Raw genomic sequence first — 25,069 nt, forward strand, 5'->3', positions numbered from 1 at the left:
GGATAAATATCTCCTTTTTCATCAAGAAAAGTTTTTATATTGTTAATTAATACAAGAAATCTTTCTAAAAATTGACTTCTGCTGAGCCAGTGAACACCTATCATCATCTGCCTGTAATTTAAATAACTGCCATTGCAAGGCTTTTTCTCGAACAGAATTTACAATTTTAAATGTAATATCCAAAACATCTTTTGTATTTAATCTTTTACTACACGGTACTTGTCGGTGAATAATACAGTAGTACATAAAAAAATATGGATATTTGTCATCATTTTTATATAATGAAGTGAAGCCTGATTTATTACCTATCATTGCAGGAGCACCATCAGTAGTAATAGACACAAGTTTAAAAAGCGGAAGTTTGTGTTGTTTCACAAATTCATCAAATGCCGAAAAAATGTCTTCTCCCCTAGTCCTTCCCAATAATGGTATAATTTTCAAAAGTTCTTCTTTACTTGAATAATCTTGAAATACCATGCGAATAAATACTATTAACTGAGCAATATCAGTGAAGTCGTTTCATTACAATTCATCAAACTGTAATGAAAACGCAACACACTGGTGAATGTCTGACATTAACCTGGCCTGGAAACTTTTCTCCGGCAATTGAACTCTTCCTTTAGGCAATTTGAAACCTTGTCTGCAGCCTAGAAGTAGTCTCTCTCTCTCTCTAGTGACATCTCGAACCAAGAAGCTCCTTTCTGGAAGCAAGAAACTCCTCTCTCAAGCAACGTGAATCCAGGCAGTCTCTCTAACGGTGACTTTGGACCAAGCGGCCTCCTCTCTGACAGCAATTCTGGAACCGGGATCCCTTCTGCTTGCTTCAGTCCCTTTTTATTAGGCTTCCACTGAGACCTCGCATGAAGTTTGGCAACCCCCCAAAGAATAGGTATGAGTCTTTCATCTTAAGTTTCAAGTTCGGCACACCTTTTGTTCTCCTCCGCTTTCTTTTGATTGTAAGTTGCCGGCCATTGGAAAGGTGTTTGAACTCTTTCTGACTGACTTTGGAGATGTTTACACTTAGAGCCTGCAAGCTTTTCTCATACAAGTTTCAATAACAATCTTTCTAATGCCGCCATGTACAGCTTCAGCGACAAAGACATTACCTTTGTTTTTAACACACTAACATATTCTTATTAAAGCAGTATATACAATTAGCTTCAAAAGAGTTATTTACAAAAACATCTAATACAAACTATACCGAGACAAACAAAGTTTATTATTTTACGATATTCACGTGGGACTTAACCTAAGTAAAAAATCGATGTAATGTGCTTTGGAATATTTTATATTTAAGCTACAATTGAGTTCTTACACTTTGTTTATAATCGTATTCACTCGGCTCGCTGTTTGACTTCCGCTGATCCAAATTAATTCATTTATCCGGACTTATAAGAAAATTACTGATTTGACAATTTTAACGAAAAATAAATAAACAATAGCAATACACTTAAAGCAAATTAAAAATAATGCAAAACAATGATAAATAAAATACTGTTTTCAGTTTTAATTAAATTTGTAAGTAAGGAGGAATACACAAGAGATCGACCAAAAATCGCTCTGCGATCGATGGGTTGTACATCCCTGGTATATTCCACCACTATACTATGGTGGATGAAATTGCATTCATGAAGACAGATATGAGGTATGTGAGAATGATGGATATACTTTAGGGAAATACACCACAACATTTGGAAAAGTCTGAAAATGATGCTGACAGGAATAAGGATAAAATTGTGCTATTATAAGGAACTGATTACTCTTGAATCCCCACTTTTTGACTTTCTGTAGAGGAACAAATGAATGATATATAATGACAAAGAGATCTTTGTCGTTATACATCATTCATCTGCTGTTTCTACTACTACTCCTCCCCAGTTGTGATGATAATTCTGAGCTCTCTGACTACTGATCCTTAACACTTGATTTCTTGTAATCCAATACCTCATTTTCTCTTACAGCTTTGTCATTGAAGTTGGTAAAAAAAAAAGCAGCCAGTTACAGTTGTAGGCGTTAAAGGAAGATAACCTTGGTGTTGGGATATTTGGATTCCAAGAAATCAAACACTATGGATAAGTAGTCAAAGAGCTCAAATTATCGCAACTGTGATGAAAATTCATCACTGCAAGCAAACTTCATTTCCCAACCAAAATTCCTGATACTCTCTGTCACTCACACAATACACTGGTCCTTTTTTTTTTTTTAAACCATTTAACCAGTTTACCTTCCTGGTACACTGTTGGATGACTGCTCCTCTTTGTAATTCAGAATCTTATCCAAGTTTTGCATCTAATGAAATGCCCCTCACCCAGCAATCACAAGTCCATCTCTAGTGAATGCTCTCCTCGAAGCCATTCACAATCTTGTGTCCTTTGGTATACTACAATGCAAGTGAAACTTCTCTGAAACTTTTACTCCAACTTTCCATAGATTACTGTTTCTTTTTTCCAGATCCAGATACTTGTTGTGATCTTGTTACAGAATAATCCATGTGGGAATGATGAACTTTTCCTGATTCTGTTCAAATTTTCATCCAATATCTAAGCTGGTTTTCAAAACAGTGTGCCAGGGCTGTCCAGAAAGAAAATAAACAGTTTATCATAAGTGGTTTTGAAAAAAAAAAAAAAAAAAAACTAGCTTCATTTCATGGAATATCCTGAGGCTCAAAAACCATTATTAACAGAGTCTGTTAATAATGGTTTTTGAGTCGGTCTTTGAAAAAAGGGGATAAACGCAAATAACCTGACACCACTGAGAAGGCAGTCAGGCTTACTAGTCCCTCATAACAGCTGTTGGGCGCAATTTCCATCCAACTGTGCCCATGCTTCTCTCTCACCCAGATGGTAGTATTGAAACATCACCTAGAAATAAAGCTAACCTGCTGACATCACTCGTCTCATCCAACTCCTGCATAAATGAACAAGGTAAATCATCTCCTTTACCTAGAATATTGAATCAGATGCCTCTTATGACTTAACACAAGAAAGACATCAAATGAATCTTCAGCAAGCAACTTTGATATCAAAAAGGTGTCTGGTGCTGATGGCAACAGTATCCAATCAAAAGTGCTCAAGAGATGTGGCTCCAAAATTAACACCTATTCTTTATGATCTCTACAATGTATTATACTCATCTGGCACCTGCCCTGCACAGAATGGAAACAAGCCCACATAGAGCAAAAATCAAAAATAAAGGTGTAAGTGTTTACCATCCAACTATTGATTTCATGCCCTCACCTCAGTGCTCTCTCTCTTTAGATTTTCAAACTGATGCAGGTATTCCTTAGTGGCCAACATGATACACTAGTTTCCATAAATTAAGGAAAAAAAAGAAATATCATGATAACACAATTATCATGATAACCTGTATGATGAATTTCTAAATAATTTAATTCAGGGAAAAGCAATATGATAGGAGATGCAAAAGAAACACCCACTAAAATTGTAAATAAATAGTTCAATTTAGTAACAATTGGATATATAGAGTGGTTCAAAATTCCATGTGAATTAAAAATTATAATACTGGAATTAACTCATGTAAAATATTATTTGTTAGTATAAGTTTTGCCTGAGTATCACAAGCATCTTCAGTACATTCATAAAGCTAATTAAACAATAACTGACAATTAAAAAGGGACCACCTAAGTAGCTAATGTAAAATAACTAAAAAGGTCAATAAATTTCCTAACTAAAAAAAAAAAAAAAAAAAAAAAAAAAAATATATATATATATATATATACATATATACACACACACACAATAAAAAGTCAGGAAAAGATTAACTGATTTATAAATTACTATCTCCCATAAAGGGGATAGACGTAAACCATCAGATCTGTTTAAGTTAGGAGAGTGAAGTAAAGTTTCGTGTTTCTTTATAAAGCCATTCTATGAGGAACTGACTTTTGTGAAGGACTCTTGTCTTGTTCCAATGAACTCTATGTCTAGTGAGATGGTATGTTCTGCAAGTCCAGACTGTTCATGTTCAAGGAATTGAATATAATACTGGTGTTCTTCTATTGAAAGTTTAATAATAAAATTAGTTTAATCCTTTATCCAAGTGTGAGCAAACAAAGTTTGCACCTGAAAGTATCTTCAGGACTGGGTTAAGGTGGTACAACACCAGGGCAACTCGTTGCAAAGGTGGAGCAAGCTACCAACACTCCTATCTCAGTATCTCCTATAATGCAAAACACATCGCCTTGCCGATATGTCTAATGTCATGCATTAAGGGAAGGGCCACTACCCAGACTAGTTTCGACCTTTATTGAGGTCTCTTCAGTGGTGTTCTTCTAGCCGAATAGAGGCAGATCTTCCTGTTTGTCCAAAATAAGATAATCCGCAAGAGCAAGAAATCTGGTAGACACCTGGATATCAAAGATGCGGAAGCTTGTCCTTTGGAGAAGTGAGAAAGGTGGAGATTTTTCTGAAAGGTCGAAAGACAACAAAAATATTTAGTGGTTTTAAAACTTTTGCTATGTGTTAACTAATGGTTTGCACATAACAGATAGGAATGCACATTATTTCTGCTTCATTAGAAGAGGAAGACATATTAAAACTACTCAAAGTTCTTTTGATGAAGGAATTTTTATATCCATTAGATAAAAAGGAGGAAATAATATATTGCAGTTCTTTTTGAAATAGATCGTCTGAAGAACAAAAGGAGTGGGCCTGGTGAACCAGTGTTTTTATAATTCCTGCCTTTTGACTGGGATGGTGATGATTCAGCATGGATATAATAGCCTGTATGAGTCTTCTTTCTATAGACTGAGAAATGTAGGTTACCATCTGGTTGGCAAAGAATTAAAAGATCCAAAAGGCTAACTGCTTATTTGATTCTACTTCTAGGGTCAACTGGATCCTTGGATGAAGTGCATTTAACTTAGAGAGAAACTGTTGTAGTTCATCAGAAGAGCCAATCCAGATTGCAAAAATGTCATCGACATATCTGAACCATTGAGTAGGTCTAGGAGAAATGTTGTCAAAAATATGTTGTTCGAAGTGGTCCATAAAGAAGCTGGCGATAGCAGGAGAAAGAGGATTGCCCATTGATGTTCCTTCAATTTGTTGATACAACTTGTTTTTAAAGGAAAAATAACCAGAATGTATTACAAAATCAAATATTTTTACAATGTCTGAAGAAAAATTCTTGTTGCAGTAATTCAATACTCTCAGATAAAGGAACATTGGTAAATAAAGAAACAACATCTATACAGATCATAATATCCGAAACGTCCAAATGAAGATCTGAAATTTTATTTTTGAAATCCAAATTATTTTTTATATAAGTATCAGTTCTTCTAGTTCAAGAAGTGAGTAAATTTGATAAAAATTTAGAATTTTTATATGTGGGACAACCTATACAATCTACAACTGGTCTGAACGGAATACCTGATTTATAAACTTTAGGAAGACTATACAATCTAGGTGGACGACTGACGAATGTTTAAAGTTTTTTCTTTTGATCTTCATCCCGTGTACATACATTATCTATAAGAGAATTAGGTCTCTTCAATTGACTCCCGGTAGGATTCGATGTAAGGGGCCTATAAGTTGAATAGTTGCAGAGTAATAGAGACATTTTTCTCTCATATTCCTTTCTATCTTGAATAAATACAGCCTTCCCTTTGTCAGCTTTCATAATAATTAAATTCTTATTATTCTTCAGTGCTTTAAATTCAGAGTAAGATAGATTAGGACAAATAGGCTTGGCATTAAAAAGAATTTTCGCACATTCAAAACGCAACCTGTTTTTTGGGATAAGGATCAAATACCAATGTCTATGTTATGAAAAAAATCCATCAGGGGTACCTTATTCGGCGCAATGGTGAAATCATATCCTTTTGATAAAACAAAACGTTCACTGTCTGTTAGTGGATGGCCAGAAACATTGATAACTACTATTTTTTTGCGGCTATTTTTGCCTGTTTTCGTTTAGGAGTGTCCCTTATTTAAAATACATTGGCTTTTTACTCAAGAATTCTTAGGGTATTATAAGTGTATTTTAAAAGTAAACATATGCAGATTAATAGAGGAAGAAATTTTGTTAGGATGTCTTCATTCTCCATACTTCTGCTGTTGGCTGTTAAAAAAAGGGGAGGGGGTCGGAAACGTGGAGGTTCGGTAAAGTTGAGGGAATGTTTGAGGCAAGGTGGGAAGATAAATTAGAAAACTCAGGTTTTTGAAAATAATATATATATATATATATATATATATATATATATTATTATATTTAAGGGGTTTTTTTGGGGAAGGGGAAGGGTTATATGGAAAACAGGCTGGGAGAGAGCATTAACGGGGTGTGAACCATTTTGATTCTGTTATTGTCATCGGAATATTACGGGAAAAGTGTAGAGCTATGTCATGATGGTTTGGTGTCCGTGATGACGGTTTGGACACCAAACCATCATGACATAGCCCTACACTTTTCCCGTAATGTTCCGAGGTTCATTATAACATGGAGGTTATAATGCTGGTTAAATGAAGAATGCAATCCAGAAATGGAAATAAAAGTTAGAATTGAAATGACAAGAAAAAATTTTCTCCTGATGAAATCAATACTGTGTAACTGCAACTTAAACTTAGAGCTTAGAGTATGCATGGTTAAATGCTATTGTATGGTCTATACTGCTGTACAGTGCAGAAACTTGGACCTTGAATACAACATCAATAAAAAAACTTGAAGCCTTTGAGATGTGGTTATACAGACAAATGTTAAAAATCGCATGGACAGCAAAAATGCTCAATCAGGAAGTACTGGAACAAACGGGGAAATCACATGAACTTTTAGATACCATAAAAAGAAGGAAAACTGCATATCTTGGTCACCTACTTCGTAATTAAAAATATAAAATACTTCAATTGCTTATAAAGGGGAAGATAGATGGAAGAAGAGGACAAGGAAGATGAAGAAAATCTTGGCTGGCAGACATCAGAGAGTGGACTGGCATGAGGCTCTGATTAGAGCGGCTGAGGATCGCTCAAAATTTGCCAAGGTGGTCGCCGACCTCCGATTGGAGATGGCACTCAAAGAAGAAGAAGAAGATAATACCCTAAGAATTTTGAGTAAAAAGCTAATGTATTTTAAATAAGGAACACTCCTAAATGAAAACAGGCAAAAATAGCCATAAAAATAATAGTTTTTTTAAGAGGAGTAACATGGGAATTTCCCAGAAATAATACCTATATTGATAACTACTTTGCTGCATCACTAACATTAATACTGGATCTATGGAGGCTCACCAGTGATTCAAACCTCGGCTCTAACTTATCACGAGAATCATTAAAAACCTTTAGGTAAGAATTCGAAGATATGCACAAAATAGTATTAAAAGTTTCAGCCGTTAGTACAGATTCTAGAGTGTTCTTGATGTCCACAATTCTCTATTTCAGAGGGCTAGAGATTTTTTGCTTTGTGCAGCTGATTAATTTAAATAAACTTACTAGCTTTTAAATAGATCTGATGAGCTCTTTGGGACCTAAAAACTTCTTTTATTTTACAGCAGGTAGGAATAACCTGAGCCATCTTACAAAGCTTTAGGAATATTATTCTGTTAATGCATTTAGCCTTCTTTACCAATACTTCACAGTATCTAGCACATTGTTTGGAAATAGACTCTCTGTAAAATCTCGAAATACGTCTTAATAAGGAAAGCTGACAAAGGGAAGGCTGTAGTTATTCAAGATAGAAAGGAATATGAGAGAAAAATGTCTCTATTACTCTGCGAGTATTCAACTTATAAGCCCCTTACATCGGATCCTACCGGGAATCAATTGAAGAGACTTAATTATCTTATAGAAAATGTATCCACATGGGATGAAGATCAAAAGAAAAAACTTAAAACATTAGTCAGTCATCCATCTAGACTGTATGGTCTTCCTAAAGTTCCTAAACCAGATATTCCGTTGAGACCAGTTGTAGATTGTACAGGTTATCCCACTTATAAAATTTCTAAATTTTTATCAAATTTACTCACTTCTTGAACTAGAAGAACTGATACTTATATAAAAAATAATTTGGATTTCAAAAATAAAATTTCAGATCTTCATTTGGACGTTTCGGATATTATGATCTGTATAGATGTTGTTTCTTTATTTACCAATGTTCCTTTATCTGAGAGTATTGAATTACTGCAACAAGAATTTTTCTTCAGACATTGTAAAAATATTTGATTTTGTAATACATTCTGGTTATTTTTCCTTTAAAAACAAGTTGTATCAACAAATTGAAGGAACATCAATGGGCAATCCTCTTTCTCCTGCTATCGCCAGCTTCTTTATGGACCACTTCGAACAACATATTTTTGACAACATTTCTCCTAGACCTACTCAATGGTTCAGATATGTCGATGACATTTTTGCAATCTGGATTGGCTCTTCTGATGAACTACAACAGTTTCTCTCTAAGTTAAATGCACTTCATCCAAGGATCCAGTTGACCCTAGAAGTAGAATCAAATAAGCAGTTAGCCTTTTGGATCTTTTAATTCTTTGCCAACCAGATGGTAACCTACATTTCTCAGTCTATAGAAAGAAGACTCATACAGGCCATTATATCCATGCTGAATCTCATCACCATCCCAGTCAAAAGGCAGGAATTATAAAAACACTGGTTCACCAGGCCCACTCCTTTTGTTCTTCAGACGATCTGTTTCAAAAAGAACTGCAATATATTATTTCCTCCTTTTTATCTAATGGATATAAAAATTCCTTCATCAAAAGAACTTTGAGTAGTTTTAATGCCTTCCTCTTCTAATACATCAGAAATAACGTGCATTCCTATCCCTTATGTGCAAACAATTAGTGAACATATAGCAAAAGTTTTAAAACCACTAAATATTTTTGTTGCCTTTCGACATTTCAGAAAAATCTCCACCTTTCTCACTTCTCCAAAGGACAAGCTTCCACATCTTAGATATCCAGGTGTCTACCAGATTCCTTGCTCTTGCGAATTATCTTATTTCGGACAAACAGGAAGATCTGCCTCTATTCGGCTAGAAGAACACCAGACTTATATTGAATACCTTGAATCTGAACAGTCTGGATATATACATATACATATATATATGACAGAATGATCATTGACTCGGTTAACATACATAGTTTTATAAAAAAAATTGAATGACTAGAACCGAGAAGTTTGACATCAAGAAAAGGCAAGGAATTATCCGTTTCAAGCTCAGCAGTAAACTTAATACTTTGATGTCGGCTATTGAGATGTTCGAGGAAAACCATAAGGGATGGTTTTCGTCATCGGTTCTAGTCATTCAATTTTTTTCATAAAACTATATATATATATATATATATATATATATATATATATATATATATATATATATATATATATATATATATATGTGTGTATATATACAGAGAGAGAGAGAGATACTACGGTTAAAGTGATAAATCCGGTTATTATTAATAATTACCGGTTAAAGTGAATAATTCCTAGAGGAGTCTGGTAAATGTAATAAAAACATGTTTATAGGTTTTATATATATAGGTTTTCATTCTCAATAGAAATTATAACAGCGTAGGTTAGTTTATAATGAAAAAAGTAAGGAAAGTACTTCTTTTCCACTCAATGAAATCAGAAATCGTTATAACCTAACCTAAACTAACCTAACCTTTATTGGTTAGGTTATAATGAAAAAAGTAAGGGAAGTACTTCTTTTGCACTCAATGAAATCAGAAATCATTATAAACTAACCTGGATGTCGCATGTCGAACCAGAGTGTAGTCGAAGTGTGTCGTGGGCAGATTAATGAGGATGAAAGATAAATGTTGTTGTGGGTCAAGCTTAATGATTGCAGGCAGATAAATGGGGATAACAAATAAAAGTTGTTGTATTTTTTAGTTAGGTTAGTCATGGGCAGATGGATGGAGATTATAGATAAACGTCGTTACTGTACCTCTTTCCTCATCAATGGAGAAAAACACTGATCAGTTCCTCTCTGATTTATCTATATCCCCATTTATCTGCCAGCAATCACTAAGCTCGGCCCACAACAACGTTTATATTTCATCCACATTCATCTGCCCATGACAAACTACGACGACACTCTGGTTCGAGATGCGACATCCAAGTTAGTTTAGGTTAGGTTAGTTTATAATGATTTCTGATTTCACCGAGTGCAAAAGAAGTACTTTCCTTACTTTTTTTCATTATAATCTAACTTAAACTAACCTAACCAGTAAGGGTTAGGTTAGTTTAAGTTAGTTTATAATGATTTCCAACAGGTTAGTTTAGGTTAGGTTAGGTTAGGTTAGTTTATAATGATTTATGATTTCTAATTTCATTGGGTGCAAAAGAAGTACTTTCCTTACTTTTTTCATTATACTAACCTAACCTAAGCTGTTATCATTTCTATTGAGAATGAAAACCTATAAATAATTTTTATTACATTTACCAGACTCCACTAGGAATTATTCACTTTAACCGGTTAAAGTGATTAATTCTCGTAAATTATTCACTTTAACCGGTAATTATTAATAATAACCAGATTTATCACTTTAACCGTAACATATATATATAAATATTTTAGTTAGGAAATTTATTGACCTTTTTAGTTATCTTACATTAGCTACTTAGGTGGAGCCTTTTGGAATTGTCAGTTATTGATTAATTAGCTTTATAAATGTACTTAACATGCCAGTGATACTCATGCGAAAATTATACTAATAAATAATATTTTACGTGAGTTAATTCCGTTATTATAATTGTTAATTGGTATGTCTACTCACGGTATTTCCTTATTAAAACAAAATTCCACGTACAAACTTTGAGGGTAGGTAGAGAACATCAAAATCAACCATATTCACATAGGAAAAGCATGACCGAATCCCTAACCGGAAACAGAAATAACACAATGCAGTCAGTAGTGTAAAAAACTTATTAGGTGTAACTGAACAGTTCAATAGTAGTTGGATACATAATATGGTTTTACATCAAATGCTCAAAGTTACGACCATTAGCAGTGATGCATGCCTGACACTGACGACTCATTGATTGCCGTACATTTTCAAATATACCTGGAGTTTCCCGGATATTAGCAGCGGCGATGGGGATTCTTGCCATGAGGTCCATGTCAGAGGCAACAGGCATTTCGTATACCATGACTTTAAGGGTCCCCCACAGAAAGAAATCAATGCTTGATAAATCAGGTGAGCATAGTGGCCATGTGATGGGCCCACCACACTCAATCCACCGAGCTCCAAGGGATCTGTCCAAATACTGACGCACAGAAATGCCAAAATTTACTGGAGCTCCGTTGTGTTGGAACCACATCTGCTGATGAACAGCCAGTGGAACACTGTTCAGTAAATCCAGCAGAACTTCTTCCAGAAAGGTCCAATACTTCTAGGAGTCCAGTCGGGTGGTAACAGATACAGGCTGACTAAACAGTCAGCAACCTGCCCATGGCAAAGAATTGTTGTACAGCATGTGATTGCACAGCATGTGGGTTCTCATGGACCCACACATGAGCATTGTGGTGATTGACGACCCCTTCGTGGGTAAATGAAGCTTTATCCATGAACAAAACACAAGTTGGAAAATCGGGATCTACGGCACTTTTCTGCAGAAACCACTGCGCAAATTCCATATGTTGAGAATAATCTTCGACCATCAGTAACTGGACGTGTTGCAAATGAAATGGATGTAGGGACTCAGAGTGAAAAACGCGCAATACACTGGATCGAGATACTCCTATAGCAGCGGTAACGGCACGTGTGTTCGTCTCTGGATAATTGTCCATTGCATGCAACATCTTCTCTTCCACGGCAGGATTTCACCTCGATCGTGGCCACCCACTATCATGCCTGCAATTCCTGAATGATCCATAGTCACACAAATTCTGATGCAAATATGCAAACATTTGGTGATGCAGTACACGTCTGTTTGGGTACTTTACGCGATACATTCGTACAGTGGCTCGTCCATTACCATCAGCTAACCCGTAAACGAGGTGTATGTCTGCCATCTCAGCATTCGTAAAATGACGCATGTTCTTCGTAAAACGTTGAAACCTTGAATGAGGAAGACTCAGTTGCTCGCCTAGAGCGCTGGCGAACAGCGTCACCTATCACTTTCGGGTGTCGTTTTCGGTCATGCTTTCCTATGTGAATATGGTTGATTTTGATGTTCTCTACATCCCCTCAAAGTTTGTACGTGTAATTTTGAACCAACCTGTATAAAGACATGGTCAAAAAAGAAGAGGTCAAAATGAGATGTCAAAGTGCCTCAATAAGGAATGTGGTCACTCTTCACATCAAAACAATGCTCATAACAATTCATGCTGTTTATAATGATGTCCAGAGGCTCAGGTGGTAATAACCATTGCTCCTGCAAAGCTCTCCTTAGTCTCTCAAGTTTCAAGGAAGGAGGATGAGACCAGCAATACACTTACATCATCATCCCAGATAAGCTCAATAGGATTAAAGTCAAGAGACCTGGCTGGTCAGTCCACATATATGATAGTTTCTTCTTGAAGATAATGGTCCATAAGCTTCACTGGATGAGGATGAAGATTATTGTCTTATAGGATAAATGTCTCTCTCATCATGCCTGCAATGTACAGACAAGCATAAGGGTCCAGGATCCCATCTCTGTAAGTTGCAGCATTCATGGTTCTACTAGGAAGTGCATACAGGTTTGTGCATCCACCAAATGAAATGCCTCCCCAAACCATCGCATACCTCCACCACAAGTGGCTCCCTTCATGGATATTAGAGGGATGATAATGTCTCCCTGATTCTCTCCAGATCAGAGCACACTTGGTATCATTTTGTAGATCAAATCACGACTGTTGACATGGGGTCCGGTTCATTTGAAATGTTCTTTCCTGAAGTGTGGGATTAGCGGCATGCAGACCACCTTAGTGAAGTCTTCAGAAAACAGTAGAAGCAGATATCAAAGTTTCCTGCAGCTAATGTGAAGTCATATTGTAGCTGATTGGGATAGCACTCCTGTTTCAGCAAGCAGATAATTGGAGATATCAGTTACCCACTGTGGTTGTGGACAATGGCCTTCCTTCACTATATCACTGGGAATGCTATTTGCAACTGTTGGAATTGGTTCCACAATCTGTGAACTATGGAACGACTCATGTATCTGTGGCTGGCTTCTAGTCTTAGGATGACTCACACCTGAATTCATTCATGCAGTCATATCCAAATATTTTACAAATCAGGAAATGTCTTGTTCTCACTCCAGACAAAATGCATGCTTTTATGCTAAAGCTCATTTGAACATACTGCTGACAGTGCAATTTAATTGTATATGATAACCAGACTCAGCATCCCTTTTTACATAGTGTCTAACTTTCATGTTTTTTTTCCTACTGAGTTTTCTCTTTGTTCCTTAATTTATGAAAACCAGTGTATTTCACCCACACTCTTCCTCACTGATCTAAAACAGTATTCACAGATTTACTGATGATAGCACTCTCTATTCCTCTGATTCATATAACCAACCATGCAGTACTCGAACATCTCATGCTTCAAGATCATGTGTCAAAAGACTATCAGAATCTTAAATGCCAATATCCATGTCATCCCATCAAAGGATAACATTATTGATGATATTTCAGAAGAACATTTCCATGAATAATCATGGAAATATTTATAGAACATACAAATTGCAGAAACAAAACACCTGTGTGAAAGTGGGAGGAGTGAGGTGGTACGAGATAGGTCATTAAGGACATTATACAGCTATTCAATCTAATTGCTTTCCTCTGTATTGAGTCAAGCATTTTGAGGGAGCTATTAGGATCCCACTCCAAATGTCAAAGCAGTATTCAATAGCTGGGAAGATTTGTGAAAGCTGTTCAGAGGTGAAGTAACATCTTGAGGGAAAGAGAAATACTAGTCTTTTTAGAAGCTGAGGATACAATGGTTGTGATGTGTTTATGCTAGGAGAGGCTTGATGTCGGGGTGATTCCAAGAAGAGAAACCTCATTTTGTCTGGAAATTTGAATGTTGTCAAAAATAATACTGGGAGAAAATGGTTCTTTTTTGTGAGAAATAAGACAATGAACTGGGTTTTTACTAGCATTGAAATTGACAAAGTTATCTGAACCCCATTGGAGAATGGCTTGGAGATCCGAATTGAGGACAATAGTGGTTAATGTTCTTAGGTTGAGGTGAGTTGTATAGAGTAAGGTTTATCAAATGAAAGGGAGGAGTGCAATATGCTATCATCTGCAAAACTGAGTATTGGGTTGGAAGTAAACTGAAGTAGGTCACTGATATATATATATAGAAGGAAGAGGGTTGGTGAGAGAACAGAACTTTGTGGAACCCCAGCATTAGTTGAATGGTGAGAGGATAAGGAACAATTCACCATCACACATGGTGCATCCAGACAGAAAGCTAGCAATCCAACTGCAGAAGTCTGAGACAGATCAAAAGATGGGAGTCTGCTTAGTAAGCCTTTGTGCAAAACCCAGTCAAAAGCTTTGGAGATATCAAGTGCAACCACTTAAGATTCACCAAACTTCTCCATGGCATTTGTCCAGAGATGGGTGATATGTGTGAGCAGATCTCCTATTGATCAGCAGTGAGACGGAATCCATACCGGTGATCATTTATTAGCTGGATGCCTTTGAGGTAGTGTAGGAGTTGGGAATTAATGGTTTTCTCCATTACTTTAGATAGGACTGAGGTGAGTGAGATAGGGCAGTTAGTTCAGACAGCAGTGATTTGTAGCTCTTCTTGGGAATGGATTGAATATAGGCTAACTTCCAGGCTGTGGGATAGATACCAGTGGAGTAAGAGAGTATATACAGGCAACATAGGGATAGGAGTCAGTTCTGATGCAGAAACCTTCAGGACAATTGGAGGAATACCATCAGGGAGCATTGTATATTGGACATCTAGAATGATTGGGACATTTACCATTCAGTTATGCATGCATTGGAGACAAAGTGTGAAGCCATGGGATTGGCTTTTTCTGTGGGTGATGATGTAATTGAACCATCTAGGTATGATAATGGTGGGAATAGCATTGAGCAAAAGTTACAACCAATTGCTTTGGAAGGCCAAAAGGCTCAGCTGCCATTTGGGCAGGCTGCAAGTTTCCTGCTTTTTGCTCTTTCAAACTCTGTTTTGAAAGCACTGATAGTTTTCTTGCAGCTGTTTTGGGTTTGAGCATAAGTACTAGAGGAGGATGGAGTTTTTGATGTGAGCCAGTTGTGATATGCTTGATTTTTTTTTTTTTTTTAAATTTATACAACTTTGGCACGTCTTTTGGAGAACCAGGGTTTAGTTAGGGGATGGCGGTTCAGAGTAGTGTAAGGGTTATGTATGTTTCCACGCCAGTGAGGATGACTTTGGTGATACATTTGGTGCATCTGTTTGGGTTAGAAGGTGGTAAACAATAGCCCAACCATGGAAATGAGGCATAGAAGTCATGGAGGTTATTCTACTTGGCATGTTATAATGCCAAACTACTCTTGTATGGGAGTGGATGTGTAAGTGTTGTTGCATGGGGGGGGGGGGGGGGGGATGAGCACAGATACCACCCTTGGGTCAAAAGGAGTTAAAGGATTTTCACAGGACTGTGGAATACTGATTATAAAAATTGAGGAAGGGGGGGTTGCAGAGCTTCACAGATAGGAGGGAGAAATGAGACTTATAAACTAATGACAGATGCTTATCAAATAGCTGTAAGGAAATTATTATGCAAGGTAGCAGATGATGAAAGAATAACAGGCAGGCAGTTTTTATGCATGGAGGGTAACATGCGAATGGAATATTGTTATGGGCAGAAGTGTGCCAGAATTTAGATAATTGAAGGTTGCATATACAGAACAGAAGGCTTTTTCGTAATGAGTCTAATGACCCTAATGAAGCCTTGAAGTAATAATCCCAGCCTCATTAACATCAAGTCTACTCACCAGTCCAATATGCCTCTGTAACATCACCTAACTCACTCTAGAGAGGAGATGTTAGAAGTAATATGCACTGAACTTGTGAACCCAACCCTTACTTCTAGATTTCAAACAAATAATGAGAAATGAAATAATTACATCACCAATCAGTAGTGTAAGCTCCTTATAATCATTCTTCTAATCTGTCACATAATGAAAGAACTTTCTTGGAATAATTTTGGCCTGATGGAATAATTTCCTTTTATACTACATGTATTTCCCAGGTCTGTAACTTTTCTATCCTGCCTTTTAAAATCTTTGCACATCTGGTGACTGGCTTTTTATGCCACTCCATGACAACTTCCTTTTGAAAAACTGCTTGCCTAACTTCACTATTCATTCATTTCATGACTACCTTATCTGTGTGAGTCTTGATATACCATACGGTACCCTTTCAGATGTGTACCTTTTCCTATTTTAAAAGATATTCATCTTCCTGGCACTGATTTTAAGTTGACCACCACATTTGCCATAATCACTTATCCTATTGGATATATATATATATATATATATATATATATATATACACACACACACACACACACATACATACACTTCTTTTTCTTTGAACTTTTCCCTGCTTGGCTGCCACAAGGTAGATGTGACCTCTCACATTAGTACTTAATGATTACTCTCATCAACCTAATATTGTTATCTCATTTGTAATTAATCCTATGAGAGTATCACCAACCTGAACCGTTTCCTTCCTGTTTATTAAGGTTGAATTTCTTTAGATCCTGCAAAACTAAAGAAATTCAATCTTTATTCAAAAACATGCAGCTAGCTTACTTGATTGAGTGGATATGCTACAAACTTTACATGCCACTGCAAACATGGATGTTTGTGAATGTCTTTAAAAGGAAATGAATATGATCAGTGTTAGACCAACCTTTTTACTGTAAGCCTGAAGTGGATTGAAAAAGTTCCATGTTAGTCACTACATAAGATTTCTGGATTATCTAACTCTTAGTCTGCCCATAGTACTAATGTACATTAAGAAAACTTTTTGATGTGATTTGCATAAAAACAACAAAATGCAATTACCACTTTCAACTTCATATATCCATAATTATAGTCCTCCATCAAAATTGCTTTCCTTTGATTTAAACAAAATTTGTATACATATTTCACTGTTATTTGCCTCTAGGCAAATAACAGGAATAACAGCATATAATCTCAGCCCTAACAGTGGTTTTACTATACCCTGAAATAAAAGACCTATTGCTACTAACACTATCCTTTTCCTCACTGCTTTTGCACATCCTTTCATTCGATTCTATATTTTTCTATTTCATAACATAATATCATAAGCGGTGGTGCTTGTAGCATTAGTTAATGGCTGTAAACATTCCCATTACCACAATTCATCTGCACTCCCATGGATATTACTGCCCTATACTATTTTTATCATTATTATTATTATCTGAGACTTCCAGGGAGTCAAGGACTCATCGAGGGAGGCTGTAAACTACCTAACCCAGTTATCATACCTTCCTTTGAATTCATTTACACTAGATGCACTCACTACTCGTAAGGGCAAATTATTCCACTCACTCACTGCTCTCTGGGAGAAAAACCTAGCTCTTAACCTTTTCTTGACTGAGAACAACCTTAACTTCCATGGATACCCCAGTGTTCTCTCCCCGCCTTCCATATAATGAAAAATTTCATCATTTGAAATACTATAATACCCATTCAAAAGTTTATAGACCTCTATCATATCACCCCTCTTTCTCCTGTTAACCAGAGTCTGTAATCCACACTCTCGCAATCTGTCCTCATAATCTAAATCCCATAATCCGGATTTGAGACCATCACCCTCCCCCAACACACACACACACACACACACACACACACACACACACACACACACACACACACACACACACACACACACACACACACACACATCTCTCTTCACATTAGTTAGGGCAAACTCAGTATAGCATCTCTTACTCTACTCTGACTACCATCTTGTCATTCACTCTCATATCTTTTTCACTACACCATCCTAACTAACTTCTCATCCTTGCTCTGACCTTCTTCTATCCTGCAAATACACAGGATAATCACAAAGATATACTACCAGGTATCCAAAATATGTCTTTATAACTATATACTATCTACCAATAATTGTCTGGCCACTTTAACAATTTACAATTGATACCAGCAGGTGAACCCTAATATCAGGTATGTCCACCTTTGGCTTTGATCACCACCTGCACCCTTTGAGGAAGACTTTCCACCAATGTGCAGCAGACATTAGATGGAATTTATTTCCATTCCTCCATCAAGGCAGCACTGAGTTCAGCAACGGATCAAGAACATGCTGCTCTGGACCTCTATCGTCATTCCAATTGGTCCCACAGGTGTTCGATGGGGTTGAGGTCAGGACTCTGGGCAGGCCAGGGCAGTCATTTAACAACCATCTCTTCATACCATTCCATAACAGCTGCAGCTTTGTGGCAAGGGGCATCATCTTGATAGTAACATGGGTATGTTCCATAAAAACTCTGCACCATTACTCCACCACCACAAAACTTCAAAATGGTTACAACACACTGTGGTAACAAGTGTTCACCAGGCTGCCTCTACACACACACTCTGCCATCAGACTAGAAACAGGTGAACCTAGATTCATCACACCAGAGTACTGTTTTCCACTGGTCAATTGTCCAATTCACACACACTTTGCACTAGGCTAGACAAGCTGCCTTGTCCGTTGTTGTGATCTTCAGATTGTGTGCCATTGTTCTCCTATGGAAGCCCACTAAATGGAGTTCTTTTCACACAGCGTTAGTGCTCGCTATCGTGTTATTGGTGCTCTGAAACTCATCATGGATGGTCTGTGCTGGTTGTAGCTGGTTTTTTGAATGACACCCATTTTAACACGTTTGCTGCCACGCTCCTCGGGCATAGTTTGTTACCGCATGCCAAGCACTTTCACTTCTTCAAGGTCAGTATGAGTAACCTCGTAGCCGCACGATAATTGACATACGAGTATATTCGTAGTTGGCTTATGAGGCTCATATACCAACTATGAGTATACTCGTAGTTGGCAGTGAGCGTGTTAACAACCTCCTGTCCCTGTGAATCATTTTCAGTGGCTGCTCTGGGTGTTTTCCTGCACTAGTGATGCCAGAGCATCTCCATTTGTTGATCACATCGCAAACTGCTGATTTTGGATGCTCCAGTTGGGCAGCAATGGCACATATGGACATGCCACCAATTTGACAGTCCATGATGACAACTCTAAGTCACTGAGTTCAAGTCGAGTTGCCATACCACCTGTATTCAACTGCTACGATGAAATACTGCTTCCTACTATCTGTACACTGATTTTTATGTTATTGAGAAATCTGAAATGTTCCATAACTTCAAATAAAAGGGGTGTCTGGACAACTATTGGTGCACAATGTATGTCCACGTCATGAACAGTATTAAGTAATCACTCTAAAGATCCAGAATATACTTATCTTTAGTTTTATGTCACCTTTATTATCTCGTCTTCCTTTTGTAGAATTCCTGCCTCCATTTCTAAACTTGTCAGTTAGGTAGGTTTTTCCATCTTGAGATTAATCTTCTATATTCTTCTCAATCTTCCCATGACTTTTATTTAGCTGCTTTTACACATAAATTACCTTTCATACATTTTTATCTGTATTTCATAAATGTGAGTTATGGTGTGAGTTATGCCCTGGGCTTTTTTGAGGACATACATATACACTTCTTGAATCAGCCATATTATTCTGAATTTTTTTATCACTGCAGGCCACTTTAATAACACACTTTCCTAGCTCAATCAATCACTACTTTTTTTTTTTAAACCCAGATTTTGCCACTAGGTCTCTAAGGTTTGGTTACTGAAAATAAGGTTCTTATTTTCATGCTCTGTTGCTTTTCTCCAATAATACTTGTCTATCTGAGTGGACAATTCATTTCCAATGAACATGCTCAGGTAATTATCTCTTAGTAGTTGTATAAATTCCAATTCCTTCTCTTCATAGTCTCATAATAATTACTCACCTTACACTAATTTGCTTATGTCATCTACATCCTTCTTCGAATCCAATACTCCAGGGTTTCTCAAACATTTTGAGACTGGGGAATCCTATATAAAAATATTTCTTTTTTGATGAACCCCAATGAATATTTTCATGAAAAATGACTGCAAAGGAAATTATGACAAGGGATCATGCAAAATATTTTAATCAAGAAAATGTGAAATATAATATTACAAATAAAATAATGTAACTATTCTAGAAATAAGTCAGTTTAATGGAAATTAGTATTCCCTCCATCCATTTTGAAGGCTGTTTTTCAGAAATCACATCTAATACCAGTCATAAATGTATGCTCTAAGTTTTTGCAAAACCTTAGAGTTCTGCAAAAACTATATCCTAAGTTACATATTTGATCATGCTGGCCTCTAGTGCTTAATACAGCACATCAGTGTTATGTGGTGCAGGTGAGGGTTTGGAATGAACTCTACTGACATTTAACATTTACTTTCATTCCAACTGAAACTCTTTTTGCAGTTGGAATGAAAAGGGATTGACAGTTACTGCTCTTGTTTTAAGAGACTAAACAGAAGCAGAAAAATTATGGTTGCCTGTTCAGTGGAGTACTGACCATGACAGTACTTGTAAAAAATGTTAGAGCTTTTTGAAACAATGCATCCCTGAGATAGGTTTAACTGAGCAAAAGAAGGAAGGAGGAATCATTTATCAGATGAATCACCTTGCTTGGATAGCATCAATGATTTTTAGAGTGGTTTAGGGTGCACCTCCTCAAACACATAAATATGAACAGTATTCTAAAGATGAGTGGATTTGGAATTTGTAGAGTTAGTAGCTGGAGGGGTGAACAACTGAATCTCAAGCAGAAACAAATGTCCACTTTTTTTAGAGGCTGAGGAAGCTACTTGTGTGATGTGTTTGTGCAAGGAGAGGAAAGATGAGATAAATGTCAGTGCAAGATCTGATCTTGTTTGATGATCTGTGTATTACAGAACCTTTTTTAAGGGTAGCTGAACCTTTTTTCTTCAAATTTTCCCAAACATTTCTACATGTCTGGGATTCATTTCCAGCTCTTCTGTTTATGCTTCCAACAAGAACTACCTCTTTGTTTACATCAACTGTCTTCTCTAATGACTCAAATTATTCCCTACATTTTTCCTACTAAAATCTTCTGTGGGAAATGTAAGAATAAATAAGTTACATTCGAATTATCAAATGTAACGGCCTAACAGTTACTAAAGTGTATGTTTTCATGTAACTTGATGCATTTGTTTCCACACCAGTACAGCCTTGAAAATGCTAGACAGTGGCGAGTGAAACTTGTTGGCTCATTGTATTTGTTATCATTAAATCTTATGGTCTTTTAACAATAAAAGTTCTCAGTTATAACAATATACAAATAACTTTTATGTCTTACCTGCATCTGAATAACAGAATCCGTTTGAAGAATAAGTGTCTTTGCCTGGGCATCAAACACAAAAGGGTAATCACAAAAGTAAAGCTTCCTGTGCTAAATGAAAAATAAAATAAAATAATAAAAATATTTTTTTAAAAAATCAGTGTATATTATGATATAAAACAAAAAATAAAGCTAAACATTTCTAAATTATGATTTTACTTAGAAAAGAAAAAAAAAAAAGACATGAAAATACACCATTTCATCAAAAGAAAGCGAGAAATGTAGAAGTAAACTTCTTTATTAATAATAATGCCTTTGATCATCTTCAGTGCATCATAAAAGATTTTCTACAAATTTTAGTTAGAAACTTGGTAGTATTATGCTTCATTTTCCTTTAAAGCATTAATTTATGAAGGTCATTAGCATGGCATGACAACAATCTAGTCCTGCAATCTAGTTCATCTTACAGATATTCTGTGCTCGTCATTGCAGTAATCTAATGCTATTCACTTCAAACAACATGTTTTCGATTGTTTTGTGACATAATATTATGTCACAAAACATTCGAAGAATATAGGGGGAAAGTGCAAGGGCTGGTACTATAAAATTGCCACAAAGTAGGAAATATGCAAATTGCCTCAAACTCCCATGTATGGTTAGCAGTCATGATTATATGCATTATAATGAATGGATCTAATCCATATCAAGAGGAGCAACCTTACATCCTTACAATGCCACTTCCAGACTTCATTGCTGGAGCAACGCCGTTAGTAAAACACGTTCTTCAAATCTTCCATACCCAAACATGTCCATCATACTGGAAGAGTGTGCAGTATGATTCATCACTCCATGATCCAGTTTCTGTGTCTGTGCCTATCAATGATTTGTATTTAGTAGCTGCTGCTATTAACAACGGCTTTACTACTGCAACTTTTCACAATATTCATGGTAGCAAGTCTTAATATTCTGGATATGTTCTTACGGAATTATCATATTTATTATCATATTAACACTGAGGATATTTTTCATATGGGAAAAGAGATTAGAACGGCCATCCTTAGAAGTTGCAAAAGGAAGTGGTGAATAAAAGGATAAGAGGTAAGTGTTTTGAATGGAAAGCACTGCCTGAGAGGGTGGTGAATGTGCAGACTGTGGATGATTTTAAGGAGTCATATGATAGACTTTGCATTAACCTTCCATGATGCGTCTTGTGACTCCGTGGAGATCAAGAAAATAAAATTACTATATTATTACGAACAGGTTATATCTTACATGAGTATCACAAAGGAGTATTTCAAAATGTTACAAACCGAACTGAGGTGAAATACGAACTCAAATATACAAATATTATTTGAGAAATGTTTAACACAAACCAAAAGGTAAGAGCACTAAAGTAAAAACCTCAAGAAAACAGTGAGTGATTCCAACATCATTCTTGTTTTGAATTACTGCTAAAATATATCATCGTCATCAAATTCCTGATATATATACCCTCAAGGAGTGTACAGGATATGACAGTACTACATGAAAAATTACATCATTACTAACTTCCTATCTACAATGTCAAGACTCCAACATTATCAGATCTTATATTTCTATCTTCTAAGGCACTTTTTACTGTATCAATCCACTTATATCTAGGTTTTCCTCTGGGTCTTTTTTTCCTGCTAATCTGGCAGAGAACACTTGTTTTGCTAATCTTTCTTCTCTCATTTTGTTTAAGTGACTATACCACCTGAGATTACCTCTGCTAATGCATTCCTGGATGCTGACAATGTCACATTCTTTCCTAATATACTCATTTTTAATATGATATTGCCATTGATGCCATCTGTTCATACCCCCTAATCTTTCTCAGGCTCTCATATTTGTGGTCTCTAGTCTTTGATCAAGTGTTTTACTTCTAACCCAACTCTCAGATCCAAAAGTTAAAATTGGTTTGAATACTGTCTTGTATACATCTAATTTAGTGTTTTGGCTAATTTCTCTCTCTCTCTCTTATTCCATATAAATTTATTCAGTTGGCTTCCTACCATACCAGCTTTGTTGACTGTTGTCTATTTCCATATTTAATTTACCATCTTTACTAAAATCATGCCTAAGTAGCTGAAATGTTTTACTTGTTCTATAGGTTCTCCATTCACAATGCAGTTAATATTTTCAATGTTTCAGCCTATTTTCATTGTCTTTGTCTTTTTAATGCTGACCTTCATATCATATCTATTACAACAGTTATTGACTTCAGTCAGGAATCTTGCAGACTTGAAGCAGATTTATTTAGAAGTATAACATAGTCAGCATAAAGCAAAGAGCATAGATTAACATCTCCAATTTCCATATGAAGGAAAGTGGTTTAATACCACTTTTCTTCATAATGATCCATATAGATAATGAATAACAGAGGGTATAAAGTACATCCTTGTCTGACACCAGATTTAACATTAAACCACCTTCCTGTACTTCCTTCAATTCTAACTGCTGACTTACAACTCAAATAAAGACTGGGTATTGCTTGATATAATGCCCCACTGACACCATACAACTGTAGCGTTTCGAATAGCTTCTCTCTTGGCACCTTGTCATATGCCTTTTCCAGATCTACAAAACTTAAATACAGATCTTTGTCATATTCCCATCATTTTTCAACTATCTGTCGTAAAGTGACAACCTGATCCTGATACCCTCTATTTGATCTGAATGCAGCTTGTTCTTCCACAATCCTTCTCAACTGTTTTTCTCAAGTATACTTCCATAAATCTTACCACGAACACTCAGTAGGGAAATACCTCTGTAATTCTCACATTCAGTTTTATTTCCCTTTTTTGTATATGGATACTAAGAGATCTCTACTCCAATCATCTGGAATTCGTCCCTCTGTTCAGGCCTTCTGAACTACGCAGTGCAGCCACTGTAAGACTTATACCTCCATACTTGAGGATTTCTGGTCAAATATCACCTACTCCTACTGCTGCCTTTCCACATTTCAGGCTTTTGATGGCTTTTTTCTACTTCAAGCATGGATGTGTTTTCCTGATTGCATATCTGTTATGTGTTTTTCACCAATGTGCTGTCATCACTGCTTGTTTCATTTAACAATTTTTCAAAGTAATTACTCCATACTTCAAGGATATATTTTTCTACTGTTTTCATGTCACCTTCATCATCTCTAATTCCTTTTACAACATTCTTTCTTCCATTTCTGAGCTTCTTCAACAACCTCCAGAATATCTTGCCACCTTCTTGATATATATTTTCTATGTTCTTACCAAAGTCCTCCCATCACTTTTGTTTAGCTAGTTTTACACAGTGTTTAGCTTTCTTACATTTGTCTCTGTATTCTATAAGATCACAAGCTGACTTATTTGCCAGGAACTTTTGATATGCTTTCTTCTTACGATAACAAGCCAAAAGGCTATTTTACCGGTGACATAAGTTAAATTTAAGGGAGATGGTAAATCCTGTATTATTCTACAGCCGGGTATGAAACTCGAATCGAAATCCTAGAGTTTCATGCCGAAAAAACTATCGGCGAGCCCAAGTGTAAGTAATCACTTGGGTAGTACAACACCAGGGCAACTCAGAGCAAAGATGGAGCAAGCTCTGTCACTATCTCCTAGGAGCTGCATTTTACATTATGTGAGAATATTAAGGATAGTGGTAGATCTTACTCCACCTTTGCTCCGAGTTGCCCTGGTGTTGTACTACCCAAGTGATTACTTAC

General features: G+C 36.3%; 1 protein-coding gene across 3 annotated transcripts in view; it reads right to left on the reverse strand.

Annotated features, from left to right (window-relative positions):
• The window catches only part of Herc4 (HECT and RLD domain containing E3 ubiquitin ligase 4), a 604,012-nt gene that overhangs the window by 265,206 nt on the left and 313,737 nt on the right, over positions 1-25,069 (reverse strand). For all 3 annotated transcript variants that reach the window (XM_090409674.1, XM_090409672.1, XM_090409675.1), the window contains one exon: positions 21,367-21,459. In XM_090409674.1, coding sequence (XP_090265800.1) covers positions 21,367-21,459 — 93 coding nt within the window. The remainder of the gene's footprint in view (positions 1-21,366; positions 21,460-25,069) is intronic.

This window comes from Typopeltis vanoorti, chromosome 19 (genome assembly GCF_054136105.1).
Source record: "Typopeltis vanoorti isolate ZY-2024b chromosome 19, IOZ_Tvanoo_1.0, whole genome shotgun sequence".
Taxonomy (NCBI): Eukaryota; Metazoa; Arthropoda; class Arachnida; order Uropygi; family Thelyphonidae; genus Typopeltis; species Typopeltis vanoorti.